This window comes from Ictalurus furcatus, chromosome 1 (genome assembly GCF_023375685.1).
Source record: "Ictalurus furcatus strain D&B chromosome 1, Billie_1.0, whole genome shotgun sequence".
NCBI lineage: Eukaryota > Metazoa > Chordata > Actinopteri > Siluriformes > Ictaluridae > Ictalurus > Ictalurus furcatus.
In genome coordinates this window covers 29,846,148-29,858,618 of record NC_071255.1, presented here as the reverse complement: position 1 = coordinate 29,858,618, position 12,471 = coordinate 29,846,148, and the positions used below count along the sequence as shown (strand labels likewise).

General features: G+C 38.7%; 1 protein-coding gene across 4 annotated transcripts in view; it reads right to left on the bottom strand.

Moving 5' to 3' along the window:
* LOC128614479 (piezo-type mechanosensitive ion channel component 2) overlaps positions 1-12,471 on the bottom strand; it is a 140,011-nt gene that overhangs the window by 110,613 nt on the left and 16,927 nt on the right. For all 4 annotated transcript variants that reach the window (XM_053635814.1, XM_053635786.1, XM_053635804.1 and 1 more), the window contains one exon: positions 9,415-9,510. In XM_053635814.1, the coding sequence (XP_053491789.1) occupies positions 9,415-9,510 (96 nt within the window). The remainder of the gene's footprint in view (positions 1-9,414; positions 9,511-12,471) is intronic.

Sequence of the window (12,471 nt, the reverse complement as noted above, 5' to 3'; positions counted from 1 at the left end):
ACTTGGCATCATTAAACTGTAATTCAGTACTGTCTGTGTAACACAGTAGAGAGCCAAACAAAATCAGATGAACTGTAAAATGTTGCTCCTCTGGGAGAAGCTTTCATGTAGCGAATTAAATAATTGATTTGAATCAATTCATTGTTGTACAGCAAGCATTTCCACTGGGGCCCAAGTAAAGAAGCCCAGCACTGATGTATATGAATACATTTAACTTTCCTGTTCTGTGTGCAACAATCTGTAGATTTATTTTATCCAAAGTGACCTACAAGTAAAGTAGAACACAATCTAAAGCCAAAAGTAAAGGGTCTTTCCTCAAAGGCCTGGTTGTGGTTCTTTGGCTATACTAAAATTTCTCTAAACTTACATGACTTCATATATGCTTAGTAAAAAAATTTATCTATATCCTTGATGGTTCTTCAGTTTGAACCCTTCCCTTTCCAAAAACATTCCAGAAACCTTTTCCCCCTAAGAGTGTAGTGCAATGTTTTTTTTTTTCTCATTTTGATGCAATGCAACTTCTCAAATGAGTGGAAGAAGTTCACTGCACTTTAGGGTAAATTCTACTCGTCAGATATTTTTTTTTCTCATCCATAAACTGACATTCCAGACATTATTAGAGACTCACAGCACTTAGAAATGAAATTCCACAAAATCAGACTGCACATCATAAAAAATGAACACCTTCTGCCTTGTTCATCGAGAGCTGTCAAACTCCACCTGACATCAGAAACGGAAGACAGTTCACCCTAGAATGTGTCGAATCTAATCTACTGACTTTAAAAATAGAGAGCATTTTGGTCACTGATAAACAGATATCATGGATATTTCATATTTAAATGCATATTACAAAATCACATATGCAGACAGTTTAAAATCTTATGAGAGCAAACTGCAACATAAGAAAGAAAGAAAGAAAGATAGAAAAACAGACAGAAAAAAGAAAGACAGACAGACAGAAAGAAAGAAAAACAGACAGAAAAAAGAAAGAAAGAGACAGACAGAAAAAAAGAAAGACCGATAGAAAGAAAGAAAGAAAGACAGACAGAAAAAGAAAGACAGACAGAAAGAAAGAAAGACAGAAAGAAAGAAAAACAGACAGAAAAAAGAAAGACAAACAGACAGAAAAAAGAAAGAAAGACAGACAGAAAAAAGAAAGACTGAGAAAAAGGAAGACAGACAGACAGACAGACAGACAAAAGAAAGACATAGAGAAGGAAAGAAAGACCTAGAGAAAGAAAGAAAGACAGACAGACAGAAAAACAGACAGACAGGAAAAAAAAGAAAGACAGATAAAAAGAAAGAAAGACCTACAGACAGACAGAAAAAAAGAAAGACAGACAGTCAGAAAAAGAAAGACTGATAGAAAGAAAGAAAGAAAGACAGACAGACAGAAAGAAAAACAAAAAAGAAAGACAGATAGACAAAAAAGACAGAAAAAAGCAAGACAGAGAAAGAAAGAAAGAAACAGACAGACAGACAGAAAGAAAGACAGAAAAAAGAAAGACAAAATAAAGAAAGAAAGAAAGAAAGAAAGAAAGAAAGACCCCTTGAGGTATTTACCATGTAAAATGTAGCAGAATGTCTACGCCATTTCCTGGCCCAGAGAGGCAGCGTGAGTTAGACTCATTAAGTGAACTAAACGAATGCAGTAACATTTCCTTTTTAAAACACACTAAATGTATTATGCTGTTAAATCTTTAAGCTCCGCCAGATTCCCTTTCAACTTATCTGTTCCTATTTTAGAAAAGCTAGCAAAACCCCTTTTCTTAAAAAAAATAAATCACTATATGCTAACTGCAAAAAATAGCAGACTCAGGAGATGCACTCTCGATTACACCAGAAACAAAGTTTCCAAAGTTCACCTTTACTATAAATGATAAAGAATATGATGCAAAATTTTAAGGTTTGCTTCGCTTTTATTTTCATCTGTCAACCACGAAACCTATCTGTATCTCAATCTGTATCTGAATCAGTTTTAAATGACCATATCTGATTTGGACTGGACATATGAAGCCAGTAAAAGACACAGGCCGATTCAAACAGCGCTTGGTTACGTTTTATGATGTGACTCACAGCTGAGATATGTGCTTTTCTTGAAGTGTGTGTCAGAACGAGTAGGAGAGAAAGAGAGAGAGCGAGGCTTAGTGGGAGGCTAACACTGAATCACAGAATCAGGAACAAAGAGCCAGTGCTTTCCTGAGCCCAAATCTGAATATCTCCTAAGGATATTTAGCCGTGCTGTAAGCACATCGACAGATACTTAAGATTCCTTCTCGAATTCCTTCATTTTTTTAAACATTTAAACTTGTGAAACTAAATATGAAAACAAATTAAAGCGCGTCCAATCACATCAACTTTGTTTGTCAGGGTTAGCTGAGAACTAAAAGAATAAGTTGGACTAAAATCAATAGGACGGAACCGAAAAACGAGCCTCATGAGTCACATCGTCTTCCTGAGGAAGCGCTGTGAAGCTGGCTTACAGAGATCCACAAGGGTCGAGGTCCCTTTCCTACGACCTCTCCATTCTGCTTTGTTTCCTCAGGAAGCCATCTTGTCTCCTGCATTCCCTCAAGTGGACAGATTGCATCTGTTTTGAGGCGAGAGCGGAGGACGGCCTTGTGGCCTTGAGCTGCTGTTTTCCTCCATCGAGCTCTGGAGAGCACCGTTGTGCGAGTGTGTTTACAGACTGGGGTGCTTTCTGGAACTCAGAGTCTGAGTCTAAATGTCAAGTTGAATTACTGAAACATTAAATAAGGGTCAATGTTTTTGAGATAACAATATTTAACATCAGTTTTCAACATTCAGTTAAATTCATCTGGAACGGCCGTTACAGCATTGCCAAAGCTTTGAAATGACAGGAATTGTTATTGTTATATATTGAATTGTTATATTGTACATATAACATCAGTTTGCTTAAATCTACACTGAAGTAGGATCTTGTCAGGCTTCAGATGAACTAGAAATACACATCTCCTGTAATTTTCACTCAGTTGTACGCAGCACATATCATCACCTTGTAACAATTCAGCCTCAGGAAAGGTGAAGGAGTTTCAGGGTTATAATTAATAGCCAACATCTGGTGGTGATGACGTAAGGGCTGGTCAAGGTGCACCAACAGAGACTGTCTCTCCAGTTTCCTGCTCTAGCGAAGGGTCTTAACCAAACAAACACCCGCACTGAGGCGACACAAGCTGAACAAAGCCACAGGCTCTTATGGTCTACAGCCCAGCATAAATCTACTGCTCCACACCTTCCGTAGGGAAACAAGTCCAGCAGATCACTGTTCAAGTGTCTCCTGGATTATGTAAACATATTAGGGTTAGGAGTAATAAAATATGATACAAGGTTATGTTTAGTAAAGCTGGAAAGAGTGTTCAATAATGTTAAACATACAATTATTATTATCTAAACATAGATAAATCCTAAAATGTTTAATGCATGTAGCATGCAAATGTTGAAATTAAATATGGACTTCTTCAATGTGACTTTCAGGAAATCTTCAAGTTGAAACATATTAAATATGCTTATATTGTAATATTTGTGATATGTTTAGTGATTCTGGTGCTAATCTGAAGTTGTCAGTAGTAGAGAAAACTTTTTACATCTCAGACATAAGTGGTAACAACAAGGTTTCACTGTAAACGAGAACTTCTTTTTCCACTCAGCATTTTTAATGTCATAGTAATGAGAAATATAGAATTAATGCAAACGCTGGACTCAAATATCCAGAATGCAATGCAGTTGCACTGAGGTATGGAAGAGGCTTGGCTCAGCTAGTTTGTGATCTATGAGGTATGATGGCATGGATGGTGGTAATAGCAAGAACGTTTTTGAAAGCTTTGGAAGCTAAACGATTTAAACAAAGTGTACAGACGAGGAGGTGAAAGAACTGGACAGACGAAAGGACTAAAGCGCTGTTGCATCACTCATTAGGTTGAGATTAAGAAAGGGACAAATCCCACTGGCATCATCAGCAGGTAATAGAATGGCATTGTGGGTAGGAAACTGTTAACCAAAATACAGATAGACTAATGTGTTGATGAAAAAAGTAAACTCAGAATTTCATTATAAAACAAATGTTGGATGCCACTGAAGATCACATCAGCTATAATGTGTTATATAAGGGTGGATTTCTTCCTCTCTAATTAATTAAATTCAACTTTATTGCCAATATACATAAACACATGTTCACAGTATGGCAAATATCCAGTTAAGAAAGAAACATCAGTCATGATACTGCACCCTTGAGGTGTGCTTGACAGTTAAGATGCCCAACGGAGGCAGTGCGGAAGTTCTGGGATTTAAACTCAACATTTTCATTATTCCTAAAACATCAATGTTATGTGATGTTGACTCATACAGGAGGTATAATGATGCTCAGAACATACATGTATGTGGGAGCATCTAGAGAAATTAAAAATATTCACCTCTCACTGACTCCTCTCTTTTTTTCCTGCTTAATTTTTCTTCATCCTGCCAAAAATGGTGATTTCCATCTTTTAACATCTCTCTGACTGCATCAGGTCAGTCACTCAATCCTGTCCATACCTCTTCTGGTCTCACTGGAACAACCAGGCATCAGGCCAAAGCTAGCACTCAAGAGTAGTAGAAAAACTGTAAAACCCCTTTTTTAGGAGCCTTGGTGATATTTCACAAACTCAGGAACCTCAGGAGCTGATTGCATTTCCTGAAAGCATGGTAATTTTTTGAGTTCCTGCTCCAGGGTAGGTACTTCTGAGGACCAGAAGCTACTGTGGAGAAGCTTGCCCTATTAAACATTGCTGACTGGTCAACACAAGCTTCACATAAGGACTAAAAACATCACAGAAGTGTATTTTGTTCATGTATCTAATCTATCACAGCAAGTGAAATGCTCATAATGTAGAACAGTTAGGAGCTGATTAACAAAGGCTACACAACAAAGCAAAAAAAAAAAGAAGGAAATAACAACCTATAAAGCACAACACAGCTTAAATCTCGACCATATTCCTGTTGCTATGGCCACATGCTGAGATGTCTCTGACTACGTTCACACTACCAGGTTGAAGTTATACAAGTAACACACAAATTACACAAATTAACGTGTCAGATATCCGATTTATTCAGGACTGTGTGAAGAAAATACTTTAAATCAGACCTAAGCCACTTTCATATGTGGTTCTAATTCAGATACATATCCAATATGTGGCCATGCGCCATAAATGAGAACGGTTAGACTGGAAATCCTGCGGCATTTTCCCAACGGTAATGCGCACATCACTGTCGTCGTCATCATTCAGTGTCAGCAGCACTGCAAACCAACAATGGAGGACAGCAACAGCAGCGACTGTATTCAATGGAAGGATAAGGAAATTGGTGGTTGACTTGATATTTGGGGAACTGATTCAAGCTAAACTGGAAGGAACTAACTGAACAATTGCCCAGGAGCTTTGTTATTAAAGATATGGGTCACTTGAGATTACAATGTGTGCCATCAAGAGAGACGAATCTGAGCAAAAAAATCTGAATTGCCCAAGGAAGCATGCAATGTGAGTCTCATTTTTATTTCACATAATGAGTGTAAAGGAAATACAGACTTGGATCTTGTCTAGTAACTGTGCAGTTCTCATTCAAGACAGTTCCACAACTTTTTAATGCCTCTTAACATTCAGTTCACCTGAAATCAGCTAATGGACAGGCAATGAATATTACATATACAGCAGACTGAATAATGCCCAGTTTGAGTTAATGCCAAGGTGAAATTAATGATGTATTCTCAATGATGATGGACTGCGTACCTTTGAAACTGCAGTACATAAAGATACACAACAACTACATCTACATTTAAGTTTATTAACACACCAATTCACGTGTTAACCTCAAAAGTTCTAGTGCATTCAGCAGTAAGGTTACAGTGATTCCCTCAAGCTTCAATCTACCATGCTACAAGATCCTACAGGCCTTGAAAATGTGTCAGACAGTGTAAAAGCAGACGATACCTCAGGTGTTATGAAGTCAGTAAAATAAACAGCGAACATCTGTCTCAAAAAAGTATTGGCTTACTTTTACAGTTTGTCAAAAGGCTGCTACTGATGACATGTCTGATTAATTATAGCAGTTTACCTCAACAAATCATTGCTGCATCCCAATCCGCCTACTTATACTATACTTTTGAGAAGAAAAAGTGCATACTTTTGAGTGCGTGGCAAAAGAGTATGCAAGTACTGGCACATGTTAACACGTCATGTAAAGGAAGAGAACATTGTTGCCTAGTTATGCATGCTGTCACTCCATGGATCCAAACCTCAAAAAATCTACCGGAAATAGTAGACCATCCAGGTAACTTTGGGATGCTCATTTCAACATACTACAATTTGGGACACACTAATTCTAATCTTGGATACTATTTAGGATGGATAGTAGGCAAATTGGGATGCAGCACATGTGTCATAGAGCGCTGATGAAGAAAGATTTCCTGAAACTCTAAATGACCATATGCTAATGGTACAAAATTTGTACACCGCTGGTCATTTTTGTTTATCCAGTAACGGCTCTTATTATGTTCCTCTCGTTATATATCATGGTAACATTAGCAAACATGAAGTGAGGGCGGCATACCATGGCATAGCAAGTGATCTCAAGGTACTGTCTGTGTGGATTTTCACATGTTGTCCCAATGACCTCGTGGGCTTCCTCCAAGTTTTCCAGTTTCCACCCAAAAACATGCAGTAGGTAGATTGGCTACACAATATTTCCCCCATGTGTGAATAAGTGCATGGATGTGTGTGTGTGTGTGTGTGTGTGTGTGTGTGTGTGTGTGTGTGTGTGTGTGTGTGTGTGGTGCCCTGCGATGAACTGGCAACCTATCCAGGTTGTATTCCAGCCTAGTGTTCCCAGGATAGGCTCTGGAGTCACTGTGACCCTGACCAGGATGAAGTGGTTTCTGAATAAGATGAATGACTGAAAAAGTACTGTATGAAGGAGAAAGCAATTGTGCTCCAATGTTTGTGCATACAAACTCTGATTTAATCATAGGGATTAAGCTAAGTATGAATTATGGAATAAGCTAAGAATAAGAGAAAAGGAAACAGTGCCAGGTACTAAATCGACACTAAAATATGGCTGTCTTATACTAGAGGAGGATTGCATGCACGTATGAAAAAGGTTTGTACTCTCTGGGAAAATAAAATAAAGAATTGTTAAACGTAGGAAGCTAGGTTCAATTTGAGTCCAGCATGCACTGTGCTGATGTGGCCTGGGGTTCAACTGACGGCTGTGATGAAGTAATGGTTGAAGTAGTGAACTGATGACATGTGTGGGGGTGTTTGGGGTGAAAGGAAACTGTACACATGCAGATGCAGACACACACACACACACACAAATTGCATTCCTATCCTGCTCAGACTCTTCTCCCCCTCACACAGATCACTCAGTGGAGCTTTCGCTGCCTGTTGCTGGTATGTTCAGTGCACTCTGGGTGTGAAAAGTGTCTCATTTCTTAAAACAGCATTGACTGGTCCTCAACATGGATTAAAATTATGTTGGACGGCTCCTACAGCTGCACTGTGTGGGCCTGCAATGTGCACAGTACAACGCAGCATTTATAGGTTGTGATATTTGGGTTTTATAAATTCGTGTTTAGATTCATAAGCTGATGTTTAGTTCTTTCCAAATGCTCACAGAATGCCCTGGATGTACAGTATGCCAAACACCACATTAAACATACACATACATAACCCATATCTGAACTCTCAATGCCAGAGAATTCATATAGCTTGTGAAATTCAGAGGTTTAAACAATCACGTTTGGCTCAGTCCTGGAAAATGCAACTCTGTTTCACAGAGGATTGAACTGGAAACACATCGTGGTTCATTTGTTTCATGATAGCAACACTCAGAGATCATAAATGGACAATGCCTTGATTCAGACAATCACTTCCTTCTGTTTACCGCTATCCATTACTCCTAAAATTCATACCACGAAGCTCCAATATACCAATCTGATTAAGCTTTATATAAACTATAAAATTGTGGCTTACAATTGACTGAAATAGTTTCCAGGTGGAAAAATTTTAAATGTACGTTTGTTTTATAGTTTACATCTGAAACAGAATTATACATTCATTCATTCATTATACATCACTATGTTAAAATATTTGCATTTTCTTTGACATTTGTCTACTTAGTTCATTTATTTGTGCCTAACTGAGATGATTGATAATTTAAAACAGTGATAATATTTTCTTTAGTAAACTCCCTCAAACTCTCAAGCAGTCTTATGTTGAATATAAGAAATCATATTATAGCTACACAGAATTTTTTTTTGTTTACCAATGAAAACAATAGCATTGTTCAGTCAAGAACGTGATGTTCCTGATCTGCTTAGAGTTACCCCTCAGAGGTGTTGGCTTCTAACTGGCAGGAAATTCTTAACACAAACATCATATGCCAGCTCATATATATCCTGCGTCATCGCACCTGAAATTAGTACAGCCAAAGACACATCCCTAAATTTCCTGTACACATGCAGGCATCATAACCGAAAAGCCTTTTCTTTTCAATTGTCTTTGAGCCAGATTGCTCATGATAATCAACCTTAAGGTCAAGTAGCCATGTGGACAGCTCGTAAATGCCACAAACCTGCACAAGCAGCACACTGATGGATCTTAACAGATTGTACTTCAACAAGGCCCTGGCTAGCTTCTGCGCTACCACAGTTACATTGGGTGTTTGATCACCACTTCACCAACTCAGCACTATGGCATTGCAACAAAGCACAAAACAACCGATGCTAGAGGACTAACAGCAAGCATTAGCGTGCTACATAAAGACCTGCTCTTCTTAAAGGAGTGAGGTTTTGCTTTTCCACCTAGTACAATAGTGGTTTTATTCTCTTTACTTCTGCAATATTTGCGAGACCTTGATAAGAGCCACAGATGGATTTTTTCAGTTTAGGCCATGTTCCAAATCACATACTATTTTACTATGTCAGTACACCAATTGCATCAATACTATTTACTCATCCTATTTATTACCTAACGTCTCCTATAGAGACATAGCTATAGCCTTGAAGTGACAGTGAATGTGTATTAATTGCCTATTTTTCTACCAAAATTTTTACATCTTACACCCTGTATCTTTAGGATTCCGTGGGATGAGTAAAATAGATAAAACATCCTAAAGAAAATACTAACCTTTCATAAAGTAGCAGAAGTGTATAAAAACCATCAACTGCCAGAGACTTGAAAAAGTTCTTAGAGGCAAAGTGGAAAAATTCACATTGTCTGTTACTTGTGCTAATGTAAATCTAATTCTGTAAATCCTAACTTGCATTTAATGTCTCGGTTTCTTAATTCTGAAGTGTACACACTACTTTTGGAGTAAACAGTAAGCGACTGCTTGTTTCCGAGCTTGTAAGTATTAGCTTCTCACCTTGCATTGTTGTCTTCGTCGGCTCTGCAAACAGTGGGATGAGCAGGAGGTAGATGAGGTAGACAAAAGACAGCAAGTTGTACCGGAACAGACATGCTATAGCAAAAAGAAAGCAGAGAAAATGAGTGAGAAAGTGTCCCTGATGCCCACAGACAAACAACAGCCTGTTTTAAGGCCTAAATCTAAGGCCCTTATTACAGTATAGACTAATTACAAGTGGCAGAAATAGCACCCAAACAGTGCATATTAAAGGACTGAGATCATACACAGTGTTACAAAATCCCCTGAGGACATTAAGAAGGCCTGCTGTTGCTAGCTCTGATTTACACTCATAGCATTTGACATTCCGACATTGTTTAACAACAGACCACGAGACACTCGTCCAAATTTTCATAGGCATGCAAGAGTAAAAGAATAAAAACCTCACATTTGAATATTTCTAGTCAAAATGAAAACCGCTGCATGATGTCGTTCGACTCGGGCACTCTGTCAGACATTGTTAAATTCTAGATGTAGGGAAATATTATACATGCAGCATCTGAATAAAACTGAGCGGCTCTTCTGTAATCAAAACCACAAAATACACAATACACACAGAAACTCAACCAATTTCCCCTGATAGCCTCAACAGGAGACAAGATGGACTTAATTACTAAATAGTGTTGTGTAATGAATATTTCAGACTCCACTGTTAAACAAACAGATAAGAGCTGGATATCTAAAATTTACAACAGCCATCATTCACATTTACAGCATTTGGCAGACACTGTTATCCAGGGCGACTTACAAAAGTGCTTTATAGTGTCTAGCAAAAACATATCCTCATAGTGTAAATAGGTCAGCGTCTAAGAATTCTATCCAGTTAAAACTTTTTTAGATAAGAGATAGTACAACAATGAGTTGGTACAGCAACAAAGTCTGTGCTGTTGTTTTTATTCCCCCATCTCTTTCAGGATTTAGTGCTCCGTTACGTGCTTGGTGAAGAGGTAAGTCGTTAGTAGTCTTTTGAGGATAGACAGTGACACAGTTAAGACAGCCAGGGGAAAATGGGTGCCAGAATAGAGAACAGTCATGATGCTTGTCTTCCTTGTGGGTCGAGCTGTGCTGGCGGCTTAAAGTGTTGGTGGCTCGAAAGTTAAGGTTCTGGTCTACTAATCAGAAGGTCAAGAGTTCAAGCCCCAGCACTGCCAAGTTGCCATTGTTGGGCCCTTGAGCAAGGCCCTTAACCCTACCTGCTCTAGTGGTACTAAATCATGGCTGATCCAGTGCTCTGACCCCAGATTCCTAACAAGCTGGGATTTGAAAAGAATTTCATGGTGCTGTAATACATATGTGACAACTAAAAGCTATTATTCTTCATTAGTGTTTTAAATCTGATCCGGCAGCTATATGAAGACGGTGGAGGGGCCACGTGAAAAAACAAATAATCAGTTGCAGGTGAAAACCTGCAGGGGTGATTTGCAGTAATCCAATCTTGAGATGACATGGAACTGAACAAGCACCTGAGTGACTTCTGTGGAAAAGAATCTTCCCGATGATATACAGGAGTCACCTGCATGACTAAATCAGGTTAGCAATATGAGAAGAGACAAATAGTTGGTTGTCCTAAACCACACCCAGACCAAATCTGCATCCTCTGCCTTAGAATTCCCCAGAGAGATCACAGGATCTTGATATGAAGATGCAACTCTAGGGACATACAACAGCTCAGTTTTATTACTATAGACAATTATGCCACATCTCTTTCCATTTATGCATTAAAGAGAGTGTACCAAATGTATTATGACTAATTTATCAAAGATCATAATGATCCTCAGAGGAGAAAGAAAGCAGAAGGTTACTGAAAGCCAAAGGAATTCAGTTGGAAAGTTTCCATCATTTAGACCAGGTCCAATTTTATTAGAAGGCCTTTGCATAGGATAGTGATGGGTGTGTATTTTTGAGTTAGAGGTTAAGGATTAGGAGACTTATTAAGACAGCGTTCGACTAGAGGTTCCAACTTGTAATTCCCAACCTCCAATGAGGAAAGTCCTACTCATCAACTTGGAGTAGACTTCTCAATTGCGAGTTCCTTCCCAGTTTACAGAGTGATACAAATATTTGCTTTACATCAATCCACATACATACATATTCTCTTGTTGTCTATAACATTGACTACACAGAGCACTATTCTGAGGAGGAAAATGTTCACAACTCATTACAGTTATCTAGCCAGCTTGTTGATAAGAAATGACAAAAACAGAGCTGTCCTTGTTTTTTTATCCACTTTATATGTCAAAGGCACCAAGGTCAAAAATGACATCATTCCGTCCCACAAATCACTGATTATGAGGCGAGTCAAATGCAGCATTAACTAATGCGTGTCCACTCATTGCTTTTGCCACTCTGAGTTCTCAGATGATGTGCTCTGCATCTTACATGACCCTGACATGAGACCTGCAAACTGTACTGTACTAAATGAGGCTTATAACACTTTGCTTAATGAGACTGATGACATGCAGGGACTAATTAGCTGCACACACTTCCTGTTTCTGAGACTAGTTGGGAAAACCAGCAGAAATCAACACAATGCTGGACCCCAGAGTCCTCACTCTGTCACCACACTGAGTGCTTCTGACACTCTGCAATTGTTTTGGCTCTATTTCTCCCCACTCCCGTTGAAGATTTGCAAGCTGCGAGCCATTGTGTATTTTTTCAAGGACCATTTGTTTTCATTGATTTCCTTGAAAACATAAAGCTTGTTTTCTCTGACAAATTGTGCAATGCTAATTGTGTGAGAGCAAGCAAAGAGGGAGAGGTTTGGGTTTGTCTCATTTGAAGCCACATCCTGGCTTTTCCAAAGTTGGAAATTAAATACAGATGAAACTGTAATGGGCAACCACCCCACTGTCCCCCTGTGGCCTGCTTCTGACCGCACCAAAACCATTTTCTCTAGGAACAAAAAGCAAGAGATCCAATGCTATTAAGCAGAAAATGGACCTTTTGTTTGCACCAAGCAGTTCAATAAAACTCAACATGGACTTATCAGTTACGCACAGAGGAGGGCGTGTATTTTAA